This window comes from Pagrus pagrus, assembly GCF_965226575.1.
Source record: "Pagrus pagrus genome assembly, chromosome: 18".
NCBI classification, from domain to species: Eukaryota; Metazoa; Chordata; class Actinopteri; order Spariformes; family Sparidae; genus Pagrus; species Pagrus pagrus.
The window spans coordinates 28,571,036-28,594,462 of record NC_140202.1 but is presented as its reverse complement, the minus strand read 5'-3'; the positions used below and the strand labels follow the sequence as shown (position 1 = coordinate 28,594,462).

General features: G+C 46.3%; 3 protein-coding genes across 8 annotated transcripts in view; 2 read left to right on the top strand and 1 right to left on the bottom strand.

Moving 5' to 3' along the window:
* The window catches only part of heatr5a (HEAT repeat containing 5a), a 28,675-nt gene extending 20,489 nt beyond the window's left edge, over positions 1-8,186 (bottom strand). For 3 of the 6 annotated variants that reach the window (XM_084381355.1, XM_084381357.1, XM_084381359.1), the window contains exons 1-14: positions 8,025-8,186; positions 4,822-5,095; positions 4,532-4,743; positions 4,279-4,387; positions 3,501-3,650; positions 3,240-3,411; positions 2,746-2,909; positions 2,392-2,641; positions 1,894-2,049; positions 1,508-1,758; positions 1,309-1,420; positions 459-611; positions 258-357; positions 1-98 (exon numbers count right to left, since the gene is read on the bottom strand). The exon at positions 1-98 is cut by the window's left edge and continues 12 nt beyond it. In XM_084381355.1, the coding sequence (XP_084237481.1) occupies positions 1-98; positions 258-357; positions 459-611; positions 1,309-1,420; positions 1,508-1,758; positions 1,894-2,049; positions 2,392-2,641; positions 2,746-2,909; positions 3,240-3,411; positions 3,501-3,650; positions 4,279-4,387; positions 4,532-4,743; positions 4,822-4,947 (2,053 nt within the window). In that variant the 5' untranslated portion in view covers positions 4,948-5,095; positions 8,025-8,186. The remainder of the gene's footprint in view (positions 99-257; positions 358-458; positions 612-1,308; positions 1,421-1,507; positions 1,759-1,893; positions 2,050-2,391; positions 2,642-2,745; positions 2,910-3,239; positions 3,412-3,500; positions 3,651-4,278; positions 4,388-4,531; positions 4,744-4,821; positions 5,096-8,024) is intronic. The other 3 variants (XM_084381356.1, XM_084381358.1, XM_084381360.1) reach the window with 1 other exon arrangement.
* A 1,778-nt stretch (positions 8,187-9,964) lies between these two features.
* On the top strand, positions 9,965-11,328 carry hikeshi (heat shock protein nuclear import factor hikeshi). The gene has a single exon (XM_084381372.1). The coding sequence runs from the start codon at positions 10,634-10,636 to the stop codon at positions 11,228-11,230; it is 597 nt and encodes a 198-aa protein (XP_084237498.1). The 5' UTR covers positions 9,965-10,633; the 3' UTR covers positions 11,231-11,328.
* Positions 11,329-13,183: 1,855 nt separating this feature from the next.
* Positions 13,184-23,214, top strand: LOC311273996 (retinol dehydrogenase 12-like). Its single transcript, XM_084381376.1, has 9 exons — positions 13,184-13,410; positions 14,221-14,339; positions 14,567-14,690; positions 15,227-15,553; positions 18,912-19,030; positions 19,472-19,595; positions 20,920-21,092; positions 22,166-22,319; positions 22,757-23,214. Exons 1-9 carry the CDS (start codon positions 13,287-13,289, stop codon positions 23,014-23,016), a joined length of 1,524 nt encoding a protein of 507 aa, XP_084237502.1. The 5' UTR covers positions 13,184-13,286; the 3' UTR covers positions 23,017-23,214.
* Positions 23,215-23,427: the final 213 nt, after the last annotated feature.

Below are 23,427 nucleotides of genomic sequence, written 5' to 3'. Positions count from 1 at the left end.
GTGGAGGCAGCAGTGCGAGCAGCTCATAGACTCTCAGTCTGTAGACGACCGAAAAACTACGAACTGAACTGCTGTAGGAGCGAACCAGAGCAGGCAACCTGCACACACATACAGCAGAGAAGGCCACAAGTCAACAAAGTTTAAAAAGGGGGGGGGGGGTTAGTGTTTGTGACAGCAGGACGGTGTGTAAATAAACTCAGGTGTGTGTGTTCATGTATTCTGCACGAGGGTTGTTGACAACAACAAAATGTACTGACTTGGTGAGCAGGGCCACGGCGCAGGCCAATGGCGTGAGCAGACGGCTGATGATGTCATCCGTGACGAGCTCCCTGCAGTGCAGCAGCAGGTTCTTCATCGCTGTTCAGACGAAAAGACATTTTTAATTAATTCAACAAAAGAAGAAATTGACAGGCGACAGATTGACTGAACTGAGACTCAGTGAGGGAGTGTGGACTGACCGCAGAGCGCCCCGGCTCGTCCCTCTAGAGTAACCTGCCACGTAAAGTAGTCCCCTCGCCGCAGCTCCATCTCCTGCTCCCTGAGCGAAGCAGGAAACACACACCGCCACAGGAGGAGGAGGCGGGGAAGGTGGTGCTCCACTACAGCTGGGCCTGGACACATGCAAATAAACATCAATGAGACAAACAGACTCCATGTTTCTACTCAAAGACAGAAAGAAGTTCATGTCGAACATTTGCTGAATTTACAAGAAGGAACAAATCAGTGAGAATCAGTCAGAGACAGAGTTTCACACAGTTTATAAAGTGTCTCCAACTCAACAACTCACTAAACTGACACATTTGTTAAGGGAGTCTGGGGACAAAGAAGTAGCCTATACTGGTTACTGGTTAGTGTGTTTGTAAAATGTGACATGTTTAGATCAATAAAATGTAAGTGAGTGTAAATGGTGAAATCAGTGTAAACAGTGTGTTCAAACAGCTGCTAAATGTTGGCAGGTGAGACTTTAGCACTTTAGACACAGAAGCAGACAGGCTGGTACAGCCATGCTGCCACAAACTGACACTTTTTACAAGGAAACAAACAACTTACTGTTTTCATTTAATGCTGAATTTACAAGAAGGAGACAATGATTCAGAGTCGGTCAGAGACAGAGTTTCACTGCGTTAGAAAGTTTGTTTTAACTCAACAACTCTTAAAATCACCACATTTGTTAAGGGAGTCTGGTGATGTTGTGGTGTTGGATCAGTTGGAACAGACCGGACGTTCGCCACACGTAGAGTAAAAGACATGGAGGCTGTTTCTTTGTGTTTGTTTCAGTCTCATGACCGTCGTGTTCTCATGTTGTACCTAAAGTGATGAGAGAGGAGACGAGCAGCCAGCCGGCCTGCGTCCTCTGCAGAGAGATACGACTGTTCTGAGAGGCTGAACGCAGCAGGTCTTCAGCCAGAGCCAGCACCACCTGCACACACAGGTAAATAAACTCACATATACTGTAGACATGAACTGCTATGTGGTGATGTCACACATGGCGTGGTCAGTTACCCACCATGCCTTTGGTGTGTGGTATTCCCAGGGGGCAGTGCTGCACTGAAGCCACCAGGGCGGCGACGGCGGCTCCGTACCCGGCCACGGCCTCAGGGGAAGACTTCAGCGCCACCAGCCGCTCCGCACAGCGATCCAGCAGCAAGGAACCCTGGGACGGCATCGCCATGGCGACGCAGCGCAGGCACCAGGCGGCGGCCAGCCGGGCCGAGGCGACCGGGTGGAGGAGGACGGAGACGACCGTGTCCAGGAGGGCTGAACGGACGGACACACACAGTATACAGTGTTATTTTATTATTCTGCTGATCGGCTCTTATTGATCCACAGTCTCCTGTCTGTGTGTGTGTGTGTGTGTGTGTGTGTGTGCGTGTGCGTGTGTGTGTGTCAGACCTGTGCTGCTGTCGGTGAGGAGGGGGGCGGCGGTGGATCCCAGTCCCCGTATGAGCGCTCCCAGTTCCAGCAGGCAGCAGACCAACACGTGCTGAGAGGCCGAGACGTCTGCAGACGAAACTCTGGTCTCCACGTTCCCATCAGTCAGAGCTGCGTCTACACACAAACACATTCATGTGATTACTTTAGTTACCAGTTACTTTACAGATTACATGCTGTATCAGGGCCAAAGTAGAACATTTTTTAAATTAATTTTCTCATCAACCAGATAAATAAAAACAGTGATTGTGATGATCAGCTGACTCAGAGTAAACAGTATATACATAATGTAACTTAAGTACATTTATCATCAGATACTTCCAGACCTTTACTCGAGCACTCAGTCAGTTTATCACAAACATTCAACACATCTGTATCTGATGTTAAATGTACTTAAGTATCAAAAGTAGCAGTAAAAGTAAAAGTAACTAAAGTCATCAAATAATCCTCTCTGCTCACCGATGGCCCGTTTCTGTGCGGACACGGCGAGGCACAGCTGTTTGGCGGCGTTGGTCTGAGCCTTCTCCCCCAGCAGAGACCCCAGGGTGCTCCTCAAGATGAAGGAGACGCAGCGGCGGGTCACCGCGGCGTCGCCCGGTGTCTGTGTGGCCCTGCCGTGGGACGCCAACTCCATCAGCAGGGACAGAAAAGCTGGGAGGTTGGCCTCCAACCAGGAGCTGCCCAGGGTGGAGACCAAGACCACGCAGGCCTGAGGAGGAGGAGGAGGAGGAGGAGGAGGAGGAGGAGGAGGAGTCATTAATGTGAGTCAATAAATCAAGCTCCTGAAATCCAATAGTTTCCACGGTGACCCACCTGTGTGACACCGATTCTGACGTCCTTGCTGACGGAGCTCGTCCCCTTCAGCATGTCCCCGCTGGCTCTGAGAAAACCGGCCCCGCCCCGCAGGAAGCCCCCCGACAACAAATCCATCACCTCCTCCAGGGAGCTCCGACCACGCCCACTCTGCCTGGGGGCTGCTGGGAAAAAAAGAGAAAGAGAGAAAGAGGAGGGAAAGCAGCAGGTGAGCGTTTTTATTTCTACTCAGGTGCGTTCATGTGGAATTATCAGAAAAACGTGAACGTCCTCTCAATGTTGGAGAAAACGTTGGTCGACGAGATGACGTCTTTTTCACTGAGTAAACGTTCCCTGGGAGTTAAAAGGTTTCCTCTTGCTTCCATTCTTTGAGCTAAGCTGAACTAAACACAGAGATAAAACTGAAACTAAACTGCAGAGGATGACAGAATATGAGCTGGTGGTAGTTTAACCCCTGCTGACTGCTCTCCTGCTCTCCTGCCTCTGGGTCGTACCGGTGTTCTGTCTGGGCTCCACAGCAGCAGCCAGCAGAGTTCCCAGCAGTTTGGAGACCGACACTCTGACGTTGTAGTTGGATCCTTCAAAGGCTCTGAAGCACAGCGTGGCCACGTTCTCCAACTCGCTGGTCCACAGGAACGCCGCCTCCCTCTGCAGCTCCAGCAAACACTGACAGGTCCGAACAGAAACATTAAAACACTCGAGTCTGAACTCGAACTCGTCTGATCGTCGCGTGAAGATGATCTGGTCGTCGTTACCTTGGCAGCGGCACAGCGGACCGCCATCGATCGGTCCGTCAGACACGTTCTCGCTGCCTTATAGACGTCACGGTGACACGGCACGGCGCTGACACCCAAACCTCTGAGGATCTTCTCCAGGCTCAACATGATCTCATATCGACCCTGAGACTGAGAGAGGAAGAGGACGAAGACGAGGAAAAAGTTTCTCACTGAGATTTTATTGATTTCTCGCTCATATCGATGAACTGAAAGGTAAACAGAGTGAATGTAGTCTTTATTATTTTTCTACGTTTGTCTCAATAAAGTTTAATCAACAACAGTATATATTCCAGAAGTTACTTCCCGGTGGTGCTTACACTCAAATTCGAGGTACTTGTACTTTACTTGAGTATTTCTGTGTTTTGCATCTTTATATTAATGCACTATGTACGACAGCTTTAGTTACTAGTTACTTTTCTGATCACATTTTTTCATACCCTTCCTGTCCAGTGGAAACCAATCATGTTTCTGATAAACTGACCAGAAAAAATGAAATAAAAGTAAAAGCCTGTGTTTCCCTCTTCCAGCTCTCTGTGGAGAAACTTTATGTATTTAAATAAATGTGAGGAAACACAAGCTGAAACTTTTAATGCAACACAAATCTGAGCAGAATCATCTCCAAAAGATGTTTTCTCCATACCATGTTTGTGGTCATCCAACTTCATCAAGTAAACTAATAATCAGGTCTGGATGACCAAACACGGTGCGTATTAAAGCTCTCCAGTTTTCTCAGTGGGAAACTGAGCAGCAGACAAACCTCGGCGCTCTTCATGGCCTTCAGCAGGTTGACGAGCGTCTCTTTGAAACAGCCGACGAGCATCCGACCGAGCTGCTCAAACAGAGCGCCGAGACACGCCACGGCTGCCCTGAAACACACGCACACATAATATTTATCTTTTCAAACTCTGGAAATCCACTAAACTCCTTAAACTTTAAACTTTCCTGGTGGTTCAAACTGTTTATGAATCTAATCTGAGAAGTATTTTTTCTGGACGCAGCCACGGACTCACAGTCGGGTCGGGAGGCCTGACGGGGAGTCGTCTTTGCTGCGGATGATGTCATTGCACCTCTCCACCAATAGGCTGGAAGGAACGGTGTCTCCCAGGCGATAGAGCAGGGCCAAGCAGTGGGCCAGCAGCCAGCGGGTCGGCGGGCCTGGGGAGCCAATCAGAACGCCCGACAGCTGGTCGATCAGACGCCGCTGGTTCTGTTTGATGTCGGCCTGGAGGGGACAGAGAGATTAAAGATCAGAACATGTTCAGGTTGATGTTTCAGACTCGTGACCTCGCACAGCTCTCACCCTGTCGGTGGCAGGAAGCAGCTTCTTCAGGTGGTTCAGCCATTCAAAGATAAACTCCGCCCTCTGATGTTCACCCAGCTGACTGCACGCCTCCTCGTTCAGCAGGAGGCTGTGAGCGCGCTCCATCCTGGACCTCCTCCTCCTCCTCTTCTTCTTCTCCTCCTCTCCTCCTCCTCCTCTCCTCTTCCTCCTCTCCTCCTCCTCCTCTCCTCCTCCTCCTCCTCCTCTCAGTTTAACTCAAATCTTCTGTCCTGCTTTGCCATTCTTCTGAATCCTGTCAGACACAAAGAGGGAGAGGAAGGAGGAAGAAACGGAGAGAAAACATGTTCAGTAAATTCTCCATTTCACCTTCCACAAAGTTAGAGAGCTAATGAGAGACACAGGATCCTACATTTCCCACAATGCCTTGTCAACAGCCACATACTTCATGAACCGAGCTGTCTGCTAAAGTTGAAGTTGTTTGTGAGGGTGGAGGTGAAACTCAGAAAATGACTCACGGGCCACCCGACTCCTGAAATAGTCGGGTGGCCCGACTGGCAGCTGTGGGCGTGGTTTATCTGTGACGACCAGCGAGAGAAAAACATGGCGGCCCCTCCAGAGGTCAGCGTCGCTGCTGTAGCATCACTTCTATCAGAACTGGAGAGTTTACGACACTGAACACCGACACGCTGGTGGCAGCGCGCGCCTATTCTTGATCTGATTGGTTGAACTTAGCCTGTGATAGACGATGATTGACAAATGGTTCGTCCAATCAGCTGCCATGTTTTTTAAAGTGCCCAGCCTTTAACAAAGTTTCTAGCAGCTCCTTCGTCAGGTTACACTAGAGTCCAAACCCGGTCCTGAGAGGTTCAGAGACATCAGACAGACTGTTTGAGAGGCCGGATGAAAACCAGGCGTGACATCCAGCTCAGCTGCTGCATTCATGTTCTGTGGGAAAACCCCAACACAAAACAACCTGGTAGAGCTGCTGCGAGCTGCACCGAGACATGTCCGGCCTTTAAAACAGAACCGTTCAGTGTTGGTGTCCCATTGAGGGCTGACAGAGCGGATCGGACCGGAACAGGACGGGACAGAAGAGACGCTGGCAGCTCAGCCTGCCGTCACACACCGGAGGAATAACAGAGAGCAGCTCATCAATTATTCAACAGCAGAACTCAGACAGAGTTCACGAAGACTAAAAATAACCTTGTGTCCTGCAGGAAACACTTCACTGCAGAGAGCTTCGACATGTGTGAAGGAAACATCGTCCCCGTCTGGACTGTTTCAGATGTGTAAGCAAAACCTGTTAGTTACAGGACATCACTGTTTACTACCAGAGAAGAAAAGCAGTTACAAAAACCCAAAACTCAAAATGATTCCTTTAAAAAAAACAAGCTGAAAACAGGAGAAGTTTAATAAGCTGGAGACCAAACTGCTTCACCGTGATGCGATCCATTAACGACCCGGTTCACATAAACACAGTTTGACATCTACAAAATGAATCTCGTCACGGTGCGTTCACGACCTCGCAGACACGCAGCCTTTCAATCATCTCACAGCTTTCTCTGCTTATCTCAACATTCAGAAATCTCTTCATAAATCAAATGTCATAATACTTGTGAACAAACACCTCAATATTAATATTGCGACAGTATTGCTGCTTTGTCAAAATATGAACAAAAGATTTCTGATCAATAATCATCAGTAATGTGGATTTAATGACTCAGGTATCAGAACATGACGTCATGTTGCTGTAACGAGCCTTTTACAGATGATGAGATCACGACCTCAACATGTGACAGCATGAAGTCTCACATCCTGTAACGAGATACATCGTTTATCAGAGGAGTGAAAGCGTCTCAGCTGTAAGATGCATCACGAGGCTGACGTTACTCATGTGGGGGGATGTTGGAGGGACGCAGATCATCTGCAAGTGATTTTAACGGACATCTCAGGGCGCAGGGTGGATCGTATGAACTGGCTGTGAAGCAGGAACTGGACGGGACTTCTGCCTCACAACAGTCACTAACCACGTTATCCATTTTCACCTGAAGCCAACGCCTGCAGCTATAAATAACAGCTGTTACAGCCGAGATCTGAGGAGGCACAAACTTCAATACCTGAGCTTTAGCATCTCCGCAAATCACAAGCTACAGACTGCAGCGGGACTCAGACGCACTTTAATGAACCATGATAACATTTATACGGTCGTTACTCGTTAATGGGCAAAAACACTGGAGCGTTTGATGTTCCAGCTCTTTGATGTCTCAGATTTTCTGCTTTTCTCGGTTTAATCTCTTTAAACAAAACATCTACAGACGTCACCTTCACTTGTTCCAGTCACTTTACAGACTTGATTTATGAAACAAATGTAGTTTACTCTGTGATGACAAGAACCAATAGTTGTTAGAGGTGTAACAATACATCGATCCAGATCAATATATCGCTTCAATGATCAACGATCCAATAGCAGTTTCTGTCCATATGCAGCTGCTTGTTTTTTATTATAGGATGTGAAACTGTCGTGATGAAGCAAGATGTTCACGCTCATCCCTGAACGGTCAGCGCGGCTCTTTGAGTTCACTGGAGAAGAAACGTCTCTTTGTCAAACAGACGAGTTTGTTTCCAGTTAAATGTCTCGAACAATATTTCTACTGAAGAGTTCAGAAACACAATTGTCAAATCATATTTAGCTGCTTTTTGTGAGTTAATATGTACCTGATTGTGTTAAAGGCTCATATGACATCATCTCATATCGATCACAGGCCCGAGGATCAGAACCGAGGATCAGAACCGAGGATCAGAACCGCGTCATGAATCGATATAAGATCGTATCGTCATGAAAGTTTTCTTCATTTTACAGATCAGTCATGATATCATACAAATATAATGAAATCAAATAAAAATGAGTTTATTACCTCATTAATACTGTAAATATTTTACTTCTCAGTTTGAATTCCTCCTCCAGAACCACACGGTACCACTTAAATGAACCAGAGTACCATGAACAGCCTCCTGATGAACACACAAACATTACACACACACAAACACACAAAGTGTCTGAGTTCACACACAAGCATCAAACCGACCAGCAGCTTCTTCAGCTCCGCTTCACGAACCCAGCAGCAGCCGCAGGCTCGGTGCTAGCATCGGGTGGCTAACCGGGTTAGCTAGTTAACGAGCAAAAGTTTGGCGACAGACCGAAACAACCAGGTCCAGTTTACCTGCCAGCGTCCGGCGGAGGCCGCGAACCCGCGCAGAGGAGCGTCGGCGCAGAAACGGGCCGGACAGAGTTTATTTCAGCTTATAACGCCCTGAATGTTCCGAGCTGACGGCTGAGCTGCGACTGGACCGACCCGGACCCGCTGAAAGTCACCGTCAAGATGGCGGAAAGTACGGGACACACATCCGGTAAGCGGTTTTCAAAATAAAACAATCTGAAGTCAGTCTGTTTTTCGGAACTGATGGATGAAATGAAACGGGCCCAGACGGTGTTTCTGTGTCTGTTCGTCAAAATGCGCCAGTCCTGCAATAAGGACGATCTGAGGGACTCTGTAGTTTGCAGGAGAGATTCAAACTTTCATATTTACTTTAACAGTAATGAGGTAATAACACACTCAGAAATATGTTTCTTGTATTGATTTTCTTTCAATTAAATATTCTACACACAGACATTTGACTTATAAAACAGCAAACGAGACAAGAACAGAGAGACTATAATGACAATGTTAACACAGACGCACCCACATAAACTCTGTCACGAGCCCTTTAATACAGACAAACTAGTTATCCCAGTTGTCCCTTTTGTATAATTGATTCGAGCCAATAAGTTTTCAAGAGGCAGCTTGTGTCATTGGTCTAATCCATTCAGTGGATTCTGGGGTTTTGTATTTTTCCAGTTCCTTAAAACAAAGAAAACAAATCCTCCTGCAGGAATGAAACCATTCACCATCAAACCAGCTGAGCTTCAGTGACGCCTGCTGGCAAGAAAACATACCTGAGGGGAGATGTGTGTTTTCAGAGTCCTTTCAGCTGCCACGTAGATTCATCTGACCTGTAACCGGCGCCTGCCTTCAGTCTGCAGTTACACACTGATCAGATTCAGATTCACTTTACGAGGCTCTGCTGACAACTTCCAGAAGACTTGGCAGCCGTTTATTGATTACGTAAAGGCTGGGCAGCAAACATCCTCCTGAACCTCAGCCACTACGGCCGATCAGGCAGGATGTCAGCGATGATCATGTGAAGCAGCCCGGTACCTTTGTGAACATTTATCCTGGATATAGTTCATGTTTCTATGAAGTGCCAATAAACAGACGTTAAAAAGAAGAAATGTGTATTTTCTCCATAACTGAATAAACCTGCTGCTCAGAGGAGCGCTGGTGTCCCCCGGCAGCTGTGTGGAGTGAAAAAGTGATCTCTCAACTGTCCATGAGCCCAACAGTGTTACAGGAGAGTGATGCTAGACCAGTGGACTGCTTTTCAAAAGCTGCTGCCTACATTACCCACAATGCAACTTCGCCACTGAGTGACATCACTGCGAGCCACAGCAGGCCTTATACTATTAGTACTCCCCAACACCTGTAACACACTTTAATGAGTACATTTGGTGGCGTTACCCTTTAAACAACTCATCCGTGAACATTCAGCCAGTTAGAACAAAACGTGTCATCAAACCAGAAGACACAACCAGTAATATTTTAAGTCATTTTTCAAGCCAAAATATCAAACGTGATCTGGTTTCTCTTTTCTTTCTCATTTCTGACTCTTTGGGTTTTGGACTGTTTACGCACCTTTTGTTGACCTGAGGTGAGTGTTCAGTTTTCTACAGGTGGTTGTTTATTGTGTTAGTAACACAGACAGTGGTTCATTCAGAACTGGGGGAGACGGTTCAGAACCAGAGCTTTTTTAGTGGAAAAGAGGTGTTTAGGCTGTGGATGATTGCAGAGAACTTACACTGAACACTAAATAATGACATAATTAAATGTGAAAATAATCAGTAAAGGAACTATAATGGTAATAATTGTTAGTTGCGGCTCAACATTATTGTGCATAAAAATAAAATCGCGGTTAATATAAAACAAATATTTGAAAATAATGTAAAATAAAATTTCTTTCAACTGTTTCAAATAATGTTCAAGTTTTCTGTACAACTTTCTTACAACTCCTCCTGAAAAGCTGTTGTTTTTTTCCCTGTTACAACAATTCATGGATCAACTTTATTTTTTAGTGCGAAGAAGTATCACTTCCGGTCGTATTCACGCTTCCTCCTTCTAACTTAACTGCTCTGCGGGCTCCAACCAGTCGATTAACGAATCATCGAACTGAACAACAAAGCAACCAGCGCTTCTTTTCCCTGTGTGTTGTCTGTAAGGTTGAACTACTTTACGACGTCCCATCCGCACCGAACCAGGGAAGTGCTGCATGTCAAGAGACGGCTGAAGTCGGAGTTTAGGTCCGTTAATCTGGGAGGAATAAGCCCACATCGGAGAGAAACATGCGCCTGTCAGCCCAAATGATGGGCCGAACCTTCCCTCTCACTAATCCAGGACGTTGGGTCGATAGTGGAGCAGCAGATCGACAGAGGGCAGAACCAACATGTCAGACTGGACTAGAACTTTCTCCCGCTCTGTCCAGCTGCCTTCATGAACAGTATCAGCGGCGGAAGAATCAACTCCTCCGTCTTTTATCGGATACACAGGTTCTGCTGAGTTCCTCCGTGATCCAGATTGTTGGCGGGCCGGAGGACTGAAGCTAGCGGCGGCTACAGACTGTTAACAGCACAGCGGGCTGGCTAACACCGAGGCTAACAGCTAGCGGGCGGTCCGCAGGGATGTTCGGGTGTTTGGTCGCCGGCAGGTTGGTGCAGACGGACGCGGTGCAGGTCGCCTCGGACAAGTTCGTGTTCAACCTGCCGGACTACGCGAACGTGAACCATGTGGTGGTGTTCATGCTGGGCACGGTGCCGTTCCCCGTCGGCATGGGCGGCGCAGTCTACTTCTCCTTCCCGGACCCGGCGAGCGGCGGCCCGGTGTGGCAGCTGCTCGGATTCATCACCAACGACAAGCCGAGTGCCATCTTCAAGATCTCCGGGCTGAAGGCCGGGGCGGGCGGGGCGCACCCGTTCGGCACGATGGCCTCCTCCTCGTCGCCCTCCGTCGCTCAGGTCGGGGTGTCGGTGGAGGCTCTGGAGCAGCTGGCCCAGCAGATCCCGGTGTCCAGCGCCGCCGTGTCCACCGTGGACTCCTTCCTGCAGTTCACCCAGAAGATGCTGGACAGTCTGTACAACTTCGCCTCGTCCTTCGCCGTGTCGCAGGCGCAGATGACGCCGAACCCCACGGAGACCTTCATCCCGTCCAGCTGCGTCCACAAGTGGTATGACAACTTCCAGAGGAGGATGGCACAGAACCCGAACTTCTGGAAGAACTGAAGTCAGAGACCCTGAGGGGGTCAATAAAGACTGAGACCAAAGACTGGACAGTCCGCACAGTGCCTGAAGGTTCAAATAAAAGTGTCTGAATGTTTTGATCAGGCTGCTGTCTCCTTCATCTCCCTCATCTCCTTCATCTCCCTCATCTCCCTCATCTCCTTCATCTCCTTCATCTCCCTCATCTCCTTCATCTCCCTCATCTCCTTCATCTCCTTCATCTCCCTCATCTCCTTCATCTCCCTCATCTCCCTCATCTCCTTCATCTCCCTCATCTCCTTCATCTCCCTCATCTCCTTCATCTCCTTCATCTCCCTCATCTCCTTCATCTCCTTCATCTCCCTCATCTCCCTCATCTCCTTCATCTCCTTCATCTCCCTCATCTCCTTCATCTCCTTCATCTCCCTCATCTCCTTCATCTCCCTCATCTCCTTCATCTCCTTCATCTCCTTCATCTCCCTCATCACGTCCTCTACACAAAACACCACGTGGTCACAGTCTGAGACTTACAACTCAAACTGAAAATGTTGCATATATAAAAAATATCATTATTATTATTATTATTATTATTATTTAAGATCATTTAAGATGAATTCCACTTTATTACCAAAGTAAAGGACTGACTGTCCTCATGAGTGACTCATTCTACCAGAACAGCAATGAGTTTGACTTAATGGGTCACATGACCTGGAAGCTATTGAAAGGAGATGTTGACTTTACATGGAACCTAATGAGAAAAATTATGATCTTTTCATAGAAATATTCATATAAAATATGACGAGGACCAAAATCCACTAAAGAGGTGTGTCCCATTCCACCAGTACAAGAAGACAATTCGGCATTTGATGGGTCACATGACCTGAAAGCTATTGAAAAAAATGCAGATTTATAAATATTAATATACCAGTTCCTGTTTCTTCGGCCTCGGTTCTGATTCTGTCAGGTGCTCTCAGGGTTCACGGGACATTTTAAAGGGACAGTTAAGGTCTTTCAGACGTGGAGTCTCTAATGATCAGTGTCACCGACAGCAGACGCTGCTCAGCTCCCCCAGTCTGGAGAAGTCACCATGTTGCCCTCCCACCAGACTCCTGTTATAAAAACAGTCATTTTAGGACACCTTGCAGAACATTATATGTGTTATTGTGTGACTTTGGTGTTTTGAAGGGTTCGTTCAGATTCACTGAAGTCGCTCACAAACACAAACTAATGAGCAGCTGAGAGCTGAAGTTAAAATACTGACATTACTGGAATGTGGTTGGTTTTGTGAAATGTCATGTTGCGACCCTCAGGGGCTGTTTGTGTGTTGCACAATTCCTCCTTTTACAGCTCTGTAACTGACATGATTAACAAATAGCATGGCTGCATTCAGTGTTAACAGCTGGATCAGTGCAGGGTTTAATTTACTCCTTCAGCCTTTATTCATTCATGCTGGTCCAATCAGAGCAAGAACTTTTAGAAATCAGACTTAAAACTGCAAATAAAAGAAACTACAATAATACAAAGACCTAATTAACTTTAACATGTCCAGCTGTGATACTGTGTAAAGGTCAGGAACAATCAGCCACCAGGTGGCGCTGCTGTTGTGCAGTGTGTGCTGGAATTCCAGGTCCAGGTTTTGGGTTAGCAGCATTGTCCTCGTGCCAACACGCAGCAGCAGACAGAAGTTTTGTTCCTGTTTTTCTCACGACTTTCCTCCTCTGGTCACATTCTCACCGACCTGACTGGTTTCCTGATCGTGTCGCCTCTGACCAGAGCAGATCTTTGGGTTTTCCTGCAGGAAGTTTGTGGAAATTTGAAACTGAAGCTTTGAGTTGAGTAACAATTCAGTCAAGTCAGAGGGGAGAGGAGTTGGCTGAGGGGGTAAAGGGTGTGGAGCTGATAAACTGTTACATAAGGAGTCCACACACACACACGCACGCACGCACGCACGCACGCACGCACACACACACACACACACACACACACACGCACACACACGACCACACTGAGGCAGCTGCTCACATATGAATAGCTGCATTTTCCCCTCAGTGCTTGTCTTGATCTGGTGTCTGCTGTCAGGATGATGCTGCTGCTGGTGGCAGCTCTGTTAGTTGGAGGTTATTTTCTTTTTTATCTGACTTTCATCAAACTGCCACGATGTAAAAGTACCACAAAGCTGCACGGGAAAACCGCCATCGTCACCGGTGAGTTCACAGCCTTCCCCACAGAATGACACACGTGTGTTTACACCAGGAAACTACTGCAGATATGCAGAGTGAAAACAGCTGAAGTGTCTCAGTGGAGACGTGCTGCTAAACCAGAAGACTCACTCGTGTGTTAAATGTTTTCAGAGGCTCGAAACACCTTTTAATTCAGCTTTCAGCCTAAAAGGCGTCACTGTGTGGTGGTTAATGTGTTTAGTGTCTCTAACTGGATCAGAACATAATTAAGGGGAGACAGGCTGGGAGACGCTGGTCTGGATGATAACCAACAGAATTGTCTTCTGTCACGGTCTCCGGAGAGTCCAGCTCAACTCCTCCAGTCTCTGAGCTGTCCTCTCTTCTCCTGTTGAGCAGGACACGGCACAGTACAGCAGCCGACTGGACTTTGACTATGTTGCTGCACAAAGAAGATAATGAAGTTAATCGCTTGGATATGAGTCTCCTGTACAGAGGTTAATTGATCCTGAAATATGGACAGGAAACGTCAGTATCGTGTTATTTTACACTGTCGGACAGAACACGATAAACGATAAGCACAGAAAACCCCTCACATACATTATGTACAAGAGTAAAGTCACCTGATGATGATTATCTCCATGTTCCATCACTTTTTCTTTCTTTTTTTAACACTCAGTAAGTGTTTGGGAACTGACAACACTAATTTCTAAAGTTTATAAGTGAATTTTTTTTTTTTTTTTTTTTTTAAATAAGTGAAATTTGTTCCCATACTTGCTTAATATAAAACTTTAGCGATTATAATGTCCGCTCAGTGACGCTGTCTTTCCCCTCCAGGAGCAAACACCGGCATCGGCAAGACCACGGCTCTGGACCTGGCACGGAGGGGGGCGAGGGTGATCATGGCCTGCAGGGACAGACGACGAGCTGAGGCCGCCATCCAGGAAATCGTCCAGGTAAAGACAAAAATCCGGGTTCAAAATTCACAAGAAATTCTCCTCAGGGCGATGTCCTCGATCATGGGATCATCTTCTGCAATATGCTGACGATTCACACGTATTCATGCCAATTAAATCTGCACATTTCAGGACAGAATATCTTCTTGAATCATAAAATCAGAATGAAGGAAACTGTCCTGCAGTGTTTCCTGCTGTCAGCCATCTTTTTTGTTCCTTGTGATCAGGAGACAGGTAACGACCAGGTGATCTTCATGCAGCTCGACCTGGCCAGTCTGCAGTCTGTTCGCTCCTTCGCTGAAAACTTCCTGCGGTCCGAGTCCAGGTTGGATCTGCTCATCAACAACGCCGGTCAGTCCTCCGTCATCAACAGTTCATTTACGGCAGATCAGAGACCACCTGGCAGGTTTCAAATATGTTAAGCTGGATTTTGATTTTAAACAGGAAGTCATTTAGCTCGATTGATTATATATAAATGGATATGGTGACAACAGAACTGGGTTGGTTATCTATTAGCATATCCACCCAATCGTCATGTTTCCATCCTAAACGACTCATAGTTCGATTGTCAGCTTCGACCAAAATGACATATCACCATTCCCAAAACGACATGACCAATGCAGTTAACAGTGACAGGTAATAGTGCTAAGCTAGGCTAAACACGTCCTTGAGCTGAAGTACATTTTAAAATTTAGGCCTCTGATTGAGATTTGATCATTAGAGAAAGGCCTTTATTTTACATTTCTCTGTTTTGTACCACTGACTTCAGTATTCCCTTAGTCTTTGTGCTGAGCTAGGCTCAAAACTTCAGCTAACAAGAGGAAGTTAAACATGTTTCTAATTGTATTCAAGTGTGACTTTTCGGTTCCTGGTGTTTCTGTCTTCAGGTCTGATGAACAGTGGAAAGACGGAGGAGGGCTTCGGGATGATCTTTGGCGTCAATCACCTGGGTCACTTCCTGTTGACGGTGTTGCTCCTAGACCGGCTGAAGGCGAGCGGGTCGAGCCGCGTGGTGACCGTGGCCTCCAAAATGTACGAGTTTGGGAAGGTGGATTTCAACTGTCTGACCACTCACAGAGATTTGCGTTTGGGTGAGAACGACTATCACCTCTGGTGGAAGTACTGTCACAGCAAACTGTGCAACGTCCTCTTCACCTACGAGCTCGCCAAGAGGCTGCAGGGCACCGACGTCACCTGCTACAGCCTCCATCCCGGTCAGTACACAACAGCCACGTTTGTTTAATGCCACTCTGTGTGTAGCTTTTATCATCTCTGCCCATTTCTGCCAGGAAAAGAAAAAAATCAAATAAATTGTTAGAGAAGCAAAATGGAAATGAAAAATTGTAAAGACAAGATAATTATGAGATCTACAGACAAATCCAAACTTTAACTTCTAAAGTCAAACTTATGACAAAGTAAGCTGAGTTTTACTATAAACTGAATTAAGTTTAGTCTAATATTTAAAATCTTTAACTTACATTCTCTTTATTTTAACTTATGAAGACTATTTTTCATTTTGTCATGTCTCACATTGATCACTTCTTTGCTCTTCAGTATATGTAAATCAAATGTATTTAAATAAATGTTAATAAAAAGGAGTTCACATTTTTGAGTCAAGATGAATATTTTTATTTTTGCCTTTTGTGTCATTTAATGTTTTTCTGGCAGAATTGTTCTTCCGTATCATATTAATATAATTTCCCTGCCAGTTAAACTTTTTGGCTGTTTTGTCTCTTCTCCGTCCAGGAGGCATCAAAACAGAGATCGGTCGCTACACCGGCTTCTTGTGGAGGCTCTTCATCACACCCGTCATCTTCCTTTTCTTCGTGGATGCCGAGCTCGGAGCTCAGACCACGCTCCACTGTGCCCTGGAGCCAGGCATCGAGCACCTCAGCGGCCGCTACTTCACCCAGTGTGCACCGGTGATGAACATCGCGAGGAAGGCGAGAGACGACGCCGCGGCCAAGAAGCTGTGGGAGCTCAGCGAGAGTTTCTGCGGCCTGTCCTAAACCCAAACCTGAAACCTGAGCTCCGTTTGTAATCAGTCATCCTACAAACTCTGGTTGTCACCTGCATTAAAGCAACATTATGTAGAAATCAGCATGTTGTGAGATTTGGCGCCCCCCACAGTTTCTGTATACACAATACAATACACATCCAGTCTGTGACGGTGTGTCGGCTCCAAGTCGCTGCATCCTGACCGTCACATCCAGCATCTCTCACATCCAGTCATGAAACATGTTGTGCATGTGATGTATTATAAAATGTTCTGACATCATCATGTTAGCATGCTGACTTTAGCATTTAGCTCAGAGCTGCTTTAAGTGTGTTTAAGTGTGAATATGGACTCTTAAACTGGTTAAAGTGCTTTTAATAACACTGTGCGTGTAAATGTTGTTTTGTTTGCTGAAAGTTGATCAGACAACATGAGTTATCATCATTTATCACATCAGGACTGATTCACCTCACAGAGCGATGCATGAAGTCATCTGAGTATAAAAAAGCAAATAAAGAGAATTGAAGATGATCATTGAATCTTCTTATTTAGTCTATAAATGTCTGAAAGTAGTGAAAAGGTCTTTAAATGTTGTGTTCTGCTCCACCAGCAGGTTTTACAGAGATTCAGACGTTAAAGGAGCTGGAGCAGAAAGAGCCTCAGTGTCTTTGACTTTAATGACTGACGAGTGTTTAGGACGTTAAGAAAAAGCCTCAGAAGTTTTCCTGTCAGAGATGGAAACATAACGTTCACTGTGGAGACTGAGACGTGGCCTCAGGTGACAAATCAACACGTCTGATTTCACTTGTTCATCGTGTCTGAACTGGTGCAGACTTTAGATTTCCTTTAAAAAGTGCAACAATCACAAAAAAACTCAAAGGTTCCTGTGATCCTTTGTGAGCGCAGACTTAAAAACTGCAGCCTCACACAAATTTGATTTTCTTTTAAGAATGCAAAACATCACAAAAAATAAGTGTCTAACTTCCTGCCAGCCTGCCTGTTTTATTTTGAAGGTTTTAGACAGAAAAGTCCAGCCTGCCGGTTTTATTTTGAAGGTTTTAGACAGAAAAGTCCAGCCTGCCTGTTTTATTTTGAAGGTTTTAGACAGAAAAGTCCAGCCTGCCTGTTTTATTTTGAGCGTTTGGACATGAAGTGCAGCCTGTCTGTGGGGTTCAGGGTGAATCAGTGGGTGAAAAGTCAAACAGCAGCAGAGTTTCACAAGAACCTCATTGCTGTTTGGCAGCAGAACCGGTCGAACCGGCCCAGACTGTGAATCACCTGCCCGCCGCAGGCAGGTATAACTGGTCTGACAGGTGAGTCCAATCAGGTGCATAAAAGACAGAGCTGAGCTCAGAGGCAGTCAGAGACTCTCAGGAGGATCAGACAGCTGTTTCAGACCATGCTTCACCTGCTGCTGCTGGCCGGGGTGGTTCTGGGAGGATACATCCTGCTCACACAGACGCTCTTCAAAAGGTCCAAATGTAAAGGAAACGCAGCGATGGCCGGGAAGACCGTCATCATCACAGGTGAGTGTGTGTGTGGAAGGGGCGGGGCTATCACTGCATCACTACAGGTAAACAAGTCTTAAAATGATCATACAGGAACTATACAGTGTGTCTGTTCATGCTGAGGTGTGTGAATCATGAGGAGACTTTTCATAGAGAACATTTGAGGACCGATAAACCTGGAGTTTAAATAATCAGTCAATACAGAAAACAATTAACAGTCTTGTTATTTATCTTGTTGATCTCCATTACAGCACTTACAAACTAACTGAGTGAAGCAGGAACCCGCCGACAAGTTCAGTCAAACTGAAACCTTCATCATTTGAAGCTTAAATATCTTTATTAAATCTGCATCTCTGATCCAGTGACACTCTCATGTTAACATTTCAAATGTTATAAAACTTATTTTTTGTGATTGTTGCACTTTTTAAAGGAAATCTAAAGTCTGCACCAGTTCAGACACGATGAACAAGTGAAATCAGACGTGTTGATTTGTCACCTGAGGCCACGTCTCAGTCTCCACAGTGAACGTTATGTTTCCATCTCTGACAGGAAAACTTCTGAGGCTTTTTCTTAACGTCCTAAACACTCGTTAGTCATTAAAGTCAAAGACACTCAGGCTCTTTCTGCTCCAGCTCCTTTAACGTCCAGAGTCTTTATTTGATTTTTATACTCAGATGACTTCATGCATCGCTCTGTGAGGTGAATCAGTCCTGATGTGATAAATGATGATAACTCATGTTGTCTGATCAACTTTCAGCAAACAAAACAACATTTACACGCACAGTGTTATTAAAAGCACTTTAACCAGTTTAACCATATTCACACTGAAACACACTTGAAGCAGCTCTGAGCTAAATGCTAAAGTCAGCAGCCTGATAAAAGTTATGATTATGAGGTTAAAGGTCATAATTACCTTGCTCCCTGGACACATTAACAGGTTGACCTGATGATGGCGCTGGATGAACCATCAGAGGATCACCACAGGTCTCACGGTTCATCCTGAGGGGAACATGAACGTCACGATGTAGAGTTGAGTTGTTGCTGAGCGTTTGTGTGCTCTCGCTGCAGGAGGAAACACCGGCATCGGTAAAGCCACGGCTCTGCACCTGGCCAGGAAGGGAGCCAGAGTGATTCTGGCCTGCAGGAACCGGGACAAGGCCGAGTCCGCCATCGCTGACATACAACAGGTAGAGACGAAGAGAAGACATGGAGGGAAAACAGATGAGAGGAGATCAGGGTGTGATGTCAGAGGCCTCAGGCTCCGTTCAGGTCTGCATGTGGTTACTTGTTCAGTTGATCTGCTGCTGGCTCCACGTGTTAAACAGCAGGAGACCTTCAGCCTGATGGCCGCTGCGCTGAGATACAAGGAGTGAGCACAGGGAGTGAAACCAAAGTGTTCTGACAGGATGAACCTTCAGTTGTGATGTGAGGTTCTGACATGTCCAGGTTCTGAGCACCGGGTCGGTCAGGAGCTAGTGACTCATATGAAGCCCATTAAAGAAGTTAAAGAAAAGGACAGGATGAAAACATGCTCAGTCACAGTTCTGAGAGAAAGGATGTGATGAAGTCGTTATTATGATTTAGAAGTTATAATTCACGGTTCTGACCCGATGATGATGATGTTCCAGGAAACAGGAAGTACTGACGTGCTCTACATGCAGTTGGACCTGGCCAGTCTGAAGTCGGTCCGCTGCTTCACTGAAACGTTCCTGAAGTCAGAGTCCAGACTGGACCTGCTCATCAACAACGCTGGTACACAACACAAACACAAACACAAACACACAACACACAACACACAACACACAGCACAAACACACAACACAACACACAACACAACACACAGCACAAACACACAACACACAACACAAACACAAACACAACACACAGCACAACACACAGCACACAACACCAACACACAACACAACACACAACACACAGCACAAACACACAACACACAACACACAACACACAACACAAACAAACACACAACACAAACACAAACACACAACACAACACAGCACACAGCACACAGCACAAACACACAACACACAGCACAACACACAGCACAACACACAGCACACAACACCAACACACAACACAACACACAACACACAACACAGCACACAACACAACACACAGCACACAGCACACAGCACAAACACACAACACACAACACACAACACACAACACAACACAGCACACAACACAACACACAACACACAGCACACAGCACACAGCACAAACACACAACACACAACACAGCACACAACACAACACACAACACACAGCACACAGCACAAACACACAACACACAACACACAGCACACAACACAACACAACACACAACACACAGCACAACACAGCACACAACACACAGCACAAACACACAACACACAGCACACACCATTTATCATTCACAGCATTTTATACAAGTGAGACGAGAGTGTGATGATGTTTGTTGTGATGGTGTTTGTTGTGATGGTGTCTGTTGTGATGGTGTCTGTTGTGATGATGTTTGTTGTGATGGTGTCTGTTGTGATCGTGTTTGTTGTGATGATGTTTGTTGTGATGGTGTTTGTTGTGATGATGTTTGTTGTGATGATGTTTGTTGTGATGATGTCTGTTGTGATCGTGTTTGTTGTGATGATGTTTGTTGTGATGGTGTTTGTTGTGATGATGTTTGTAGTGATGGTGTTTGTTGTGATGGTGTTTGTTGTAATTGTGTTTGTTGTGATGATGTTTGTTGTGATGGTGTTTGTTGTGATGATGTTTGTTGTGATCGTGTTTGTTGTGATGGTGTTTGTTGTGATGATGTTTGTTGTGATGGTGTCTGTTGTGATGATGTTTGTTGTGATGATGTCTGTTGTGATGGTGTTTGTTGTGATGGTGTTTGTTGTAATTGTGTTTGTTGTGATGATGTTTGTTGTGATGGTGTCTGTTGTGATGGTGTTTGTTGTGATGGTGTTTTTTGTGATCAAGTAACACAACATGACGCACGAGGACGAACCTTACAAAATAAAAGAGACCAGGACAGAAACGTGTCTTCGTGTCAGTCTCATGTCTGTGTGTCCTGCAGGTCTGGTGGCTGACGGCCGGACAGAGGACGGGTTCGGCATCCAGTTCGGCGTGAACCACCTGGGCCACTTCCTGTTGACCTGCCTGCTGCTGGAGCGTCTGAAGGAGGCGGGGGGAGGACGGGTGGTCACTCTGTCCTCCATGGCTCACCGCTGGGGACATGTGGACTTGGAGGTGACAGGACACTTCAGCTCACACTTCTTTCTTCTTCTTCTTCTTCAAAATAATCCTGACTCCTGGCTTCAGCTGCAGTTCAGCTCCGGTTACCGGCTGAACGCTCATTAGTCAGAGTTCAGCTGCTGAGGAACCAGCAGTGTCTCCTGTCAGTGCCCAGAAGCTCCGTGTCTCAGAGTTATTGACTAAAGTACTCTACATTAATACAGTTTTCTTACTTTGACATTTACACACTCTCTACTTCTTCTCCACATGTCAGAGGAAATATTTTCTACATTTACTTAAAAACAAGCTAATCTTATAAAACACCCCAGCAGCTGACTGTATGTCTAATGTCTTCATCTAACAGGCGTGAACCTGAGAACACGACTACATCTGAGCTGCGAGCGAGAAGTTAGTAAAATGTGGATTAGCTCTTCCTTCACGCTGTGTGTGTGTTTAGAGGATTACACATGACGATGTCCTGAAGCTTCTTCTCAGCTCATTTAAAACATCGTCTCTCTTCATCCTGCAAACGAACAGATTCTGAAAACAGAGAAGAGTTTGTGACTTGTTGCTGCAGCTGAGACGAGTCACTGCCTTTAATGTTTGCTGACTGTTCTTACGTGATGAAATATCAAACATCCTGCAAAAACTAAATCTAAACAGTTTCAGCATCCTTTTGGCCAGAGGGCGACTAAACTGGGCTCTATCCAGCCGAGGCACGAGACTCATCATCAGTTGTGTCTCTCGTCATGTTTTAGAGTCTCTGAGTTGCTTCAGCTTCTTGTGACGGGCCTCAGATTTACCTGCTGACCCTGTGAGAGGGAATGTAGACGCTTAGTGCTTGAAGCCGACTGTACGACTGTGACGATGTTCAGAAACTGGCTCGGGCTCAAACGTCTCCGTCAGCGAACACATTGAGGGACATTCAGTTCCTCCGGTTCAGGTGTGACAGGTGTATGTCATCACAGCTCACACAAAGGGATTCCTTCACACATGCGTGTGTTCTCTCTGAGAGGACATTCCTCTCTTAACGTTTCTGCAACACCTGCTCACTGGTCCTGTGTTCATCAAGCTGTTCGTGTGTTCAGGGTCTGGCGACGAACAAACACCTGGGCACCGGCAGGTACAGCTGGCAGTTCTTCCAGGCCTACTGCAGCAGTAAGCTGTGTAACGTGCTCTTCACCCACGAGCTCGCCAAGAGGCTGAAAGGAACCAACGTCACCTGCTACAGCGTCCACCCAGGTAACAAGACACACCTGCTTAAAAATGTGCATAAAAACAGGAGACATGAACTTTTCTTGCATTAGTTCACAGATGGATTGATCTGTTTTCCAGCTGCAGCTTCACAAAAGTCACAGAAGCTAAAGTCTAAATTCTACAATTACAAATGTGCTTCAAGTGGAGAGATGTCACACCAGCTGACTGCTTAATGGATTGTAATGAGGCCTGGCACCGGACTGTAATGAAAGGAGAAATAAAAAATACCTGAGGTGATGAGTATTAAAGGAAGACAGAGTTTGGTTGTGTCTGTGGTTCTGCTGGGAACATGTGTACTGGCTGAATGACCTGTGTTTCTACAGAAGCTGTGGGCTGGGTCACAGGTACAACAGACCACACCTGAGCCGAGCCCTTTTGTCTCTGCTGGTATTTTAAACCACCTCCTCCCTCTCGCCCTGCAGGTGTCGTTCGCACCGAGCTGTCGCGTCACGTCAGCCTGTGGCAGAAGGTCTTCATCGAGCCCGTGGCCCAGCTGCTGTTCCTGGACCCGGAGGCCGGCGCTCAGACCACGCTGCACTGCTGCCTGCAGGAGGGAATCGAACCTCTGAGCGGACGTTACTTCGCCTGCTGTGCCGTACAGGAAGTAGGCGCCCGGGCCCGAGACGACACTGTGGCCCGGAGGCTGTGGGAGGTCAGCGAGAAGCTGTGTGGACTCTCTTAAGGTGGAATGACTGCAAAGCACTTTTCCTCCACCTTAAATGGACTGTGAGGACTGGACTCTCATTCTTAACTGTTTACTGTGATGTTAAAGACAAACCTGTAGTTCACGGAGGCTGTTTGATACGACAGCAAACTGAACGTATCATTTTAATAAAGAAGTCAGACAATAAAGAGCCTTTTCCATCATTCTGTGATGCGATGAGTGGCAGCACACTGACAGCAGGTGGACACCTGGCTGAGGAGCTGCAGGTGTGCAGCAGGCAGCGGGTCTGTGTAGGTGGCAGGACGATGAACTCGTCGTTCAGCGAGCTTGGATCCAAACACGATCCTCCACAGAACCATTTTCTCACGTTTCTACAACCTGTCATCAGTAACTCTGCCTTCACACTGTCCGTTACACTACATGATCTCA

Excerpts from the sequence above, each read along its gene's own strand:
- LOC311273996 (XM_084381376.1), top strand. The coding sequence starts at position 13,287 with ATGATGCTGCTGCTGGTGGCAGCTCTGTTAGTTGGAGGTTATTTTCTT. Across the intron at positions 19,596-20,919 it reads CCTGCTCATCAACAACGCTG|GTCTGGTGGCTGACGGCCGG; the intron begins GTACACAACACA and ends TGTGTCCTGCAG. Across the intron at positions 21,093-22,165 it reads GGGGACATGTGGACTTGGAG|GGTCTGGCGACGAACAAACA; the intron begins GTGACAGGACAC and ends TCGTGTGTTCAG.
- hikeshi (XM_084381372.1), top strand. The coding sequence starts at position 10,634 with ATGTTCGGGTGTTTGGTCGCCGGCAGGTTGGTGCAGACGGACGCGGTG.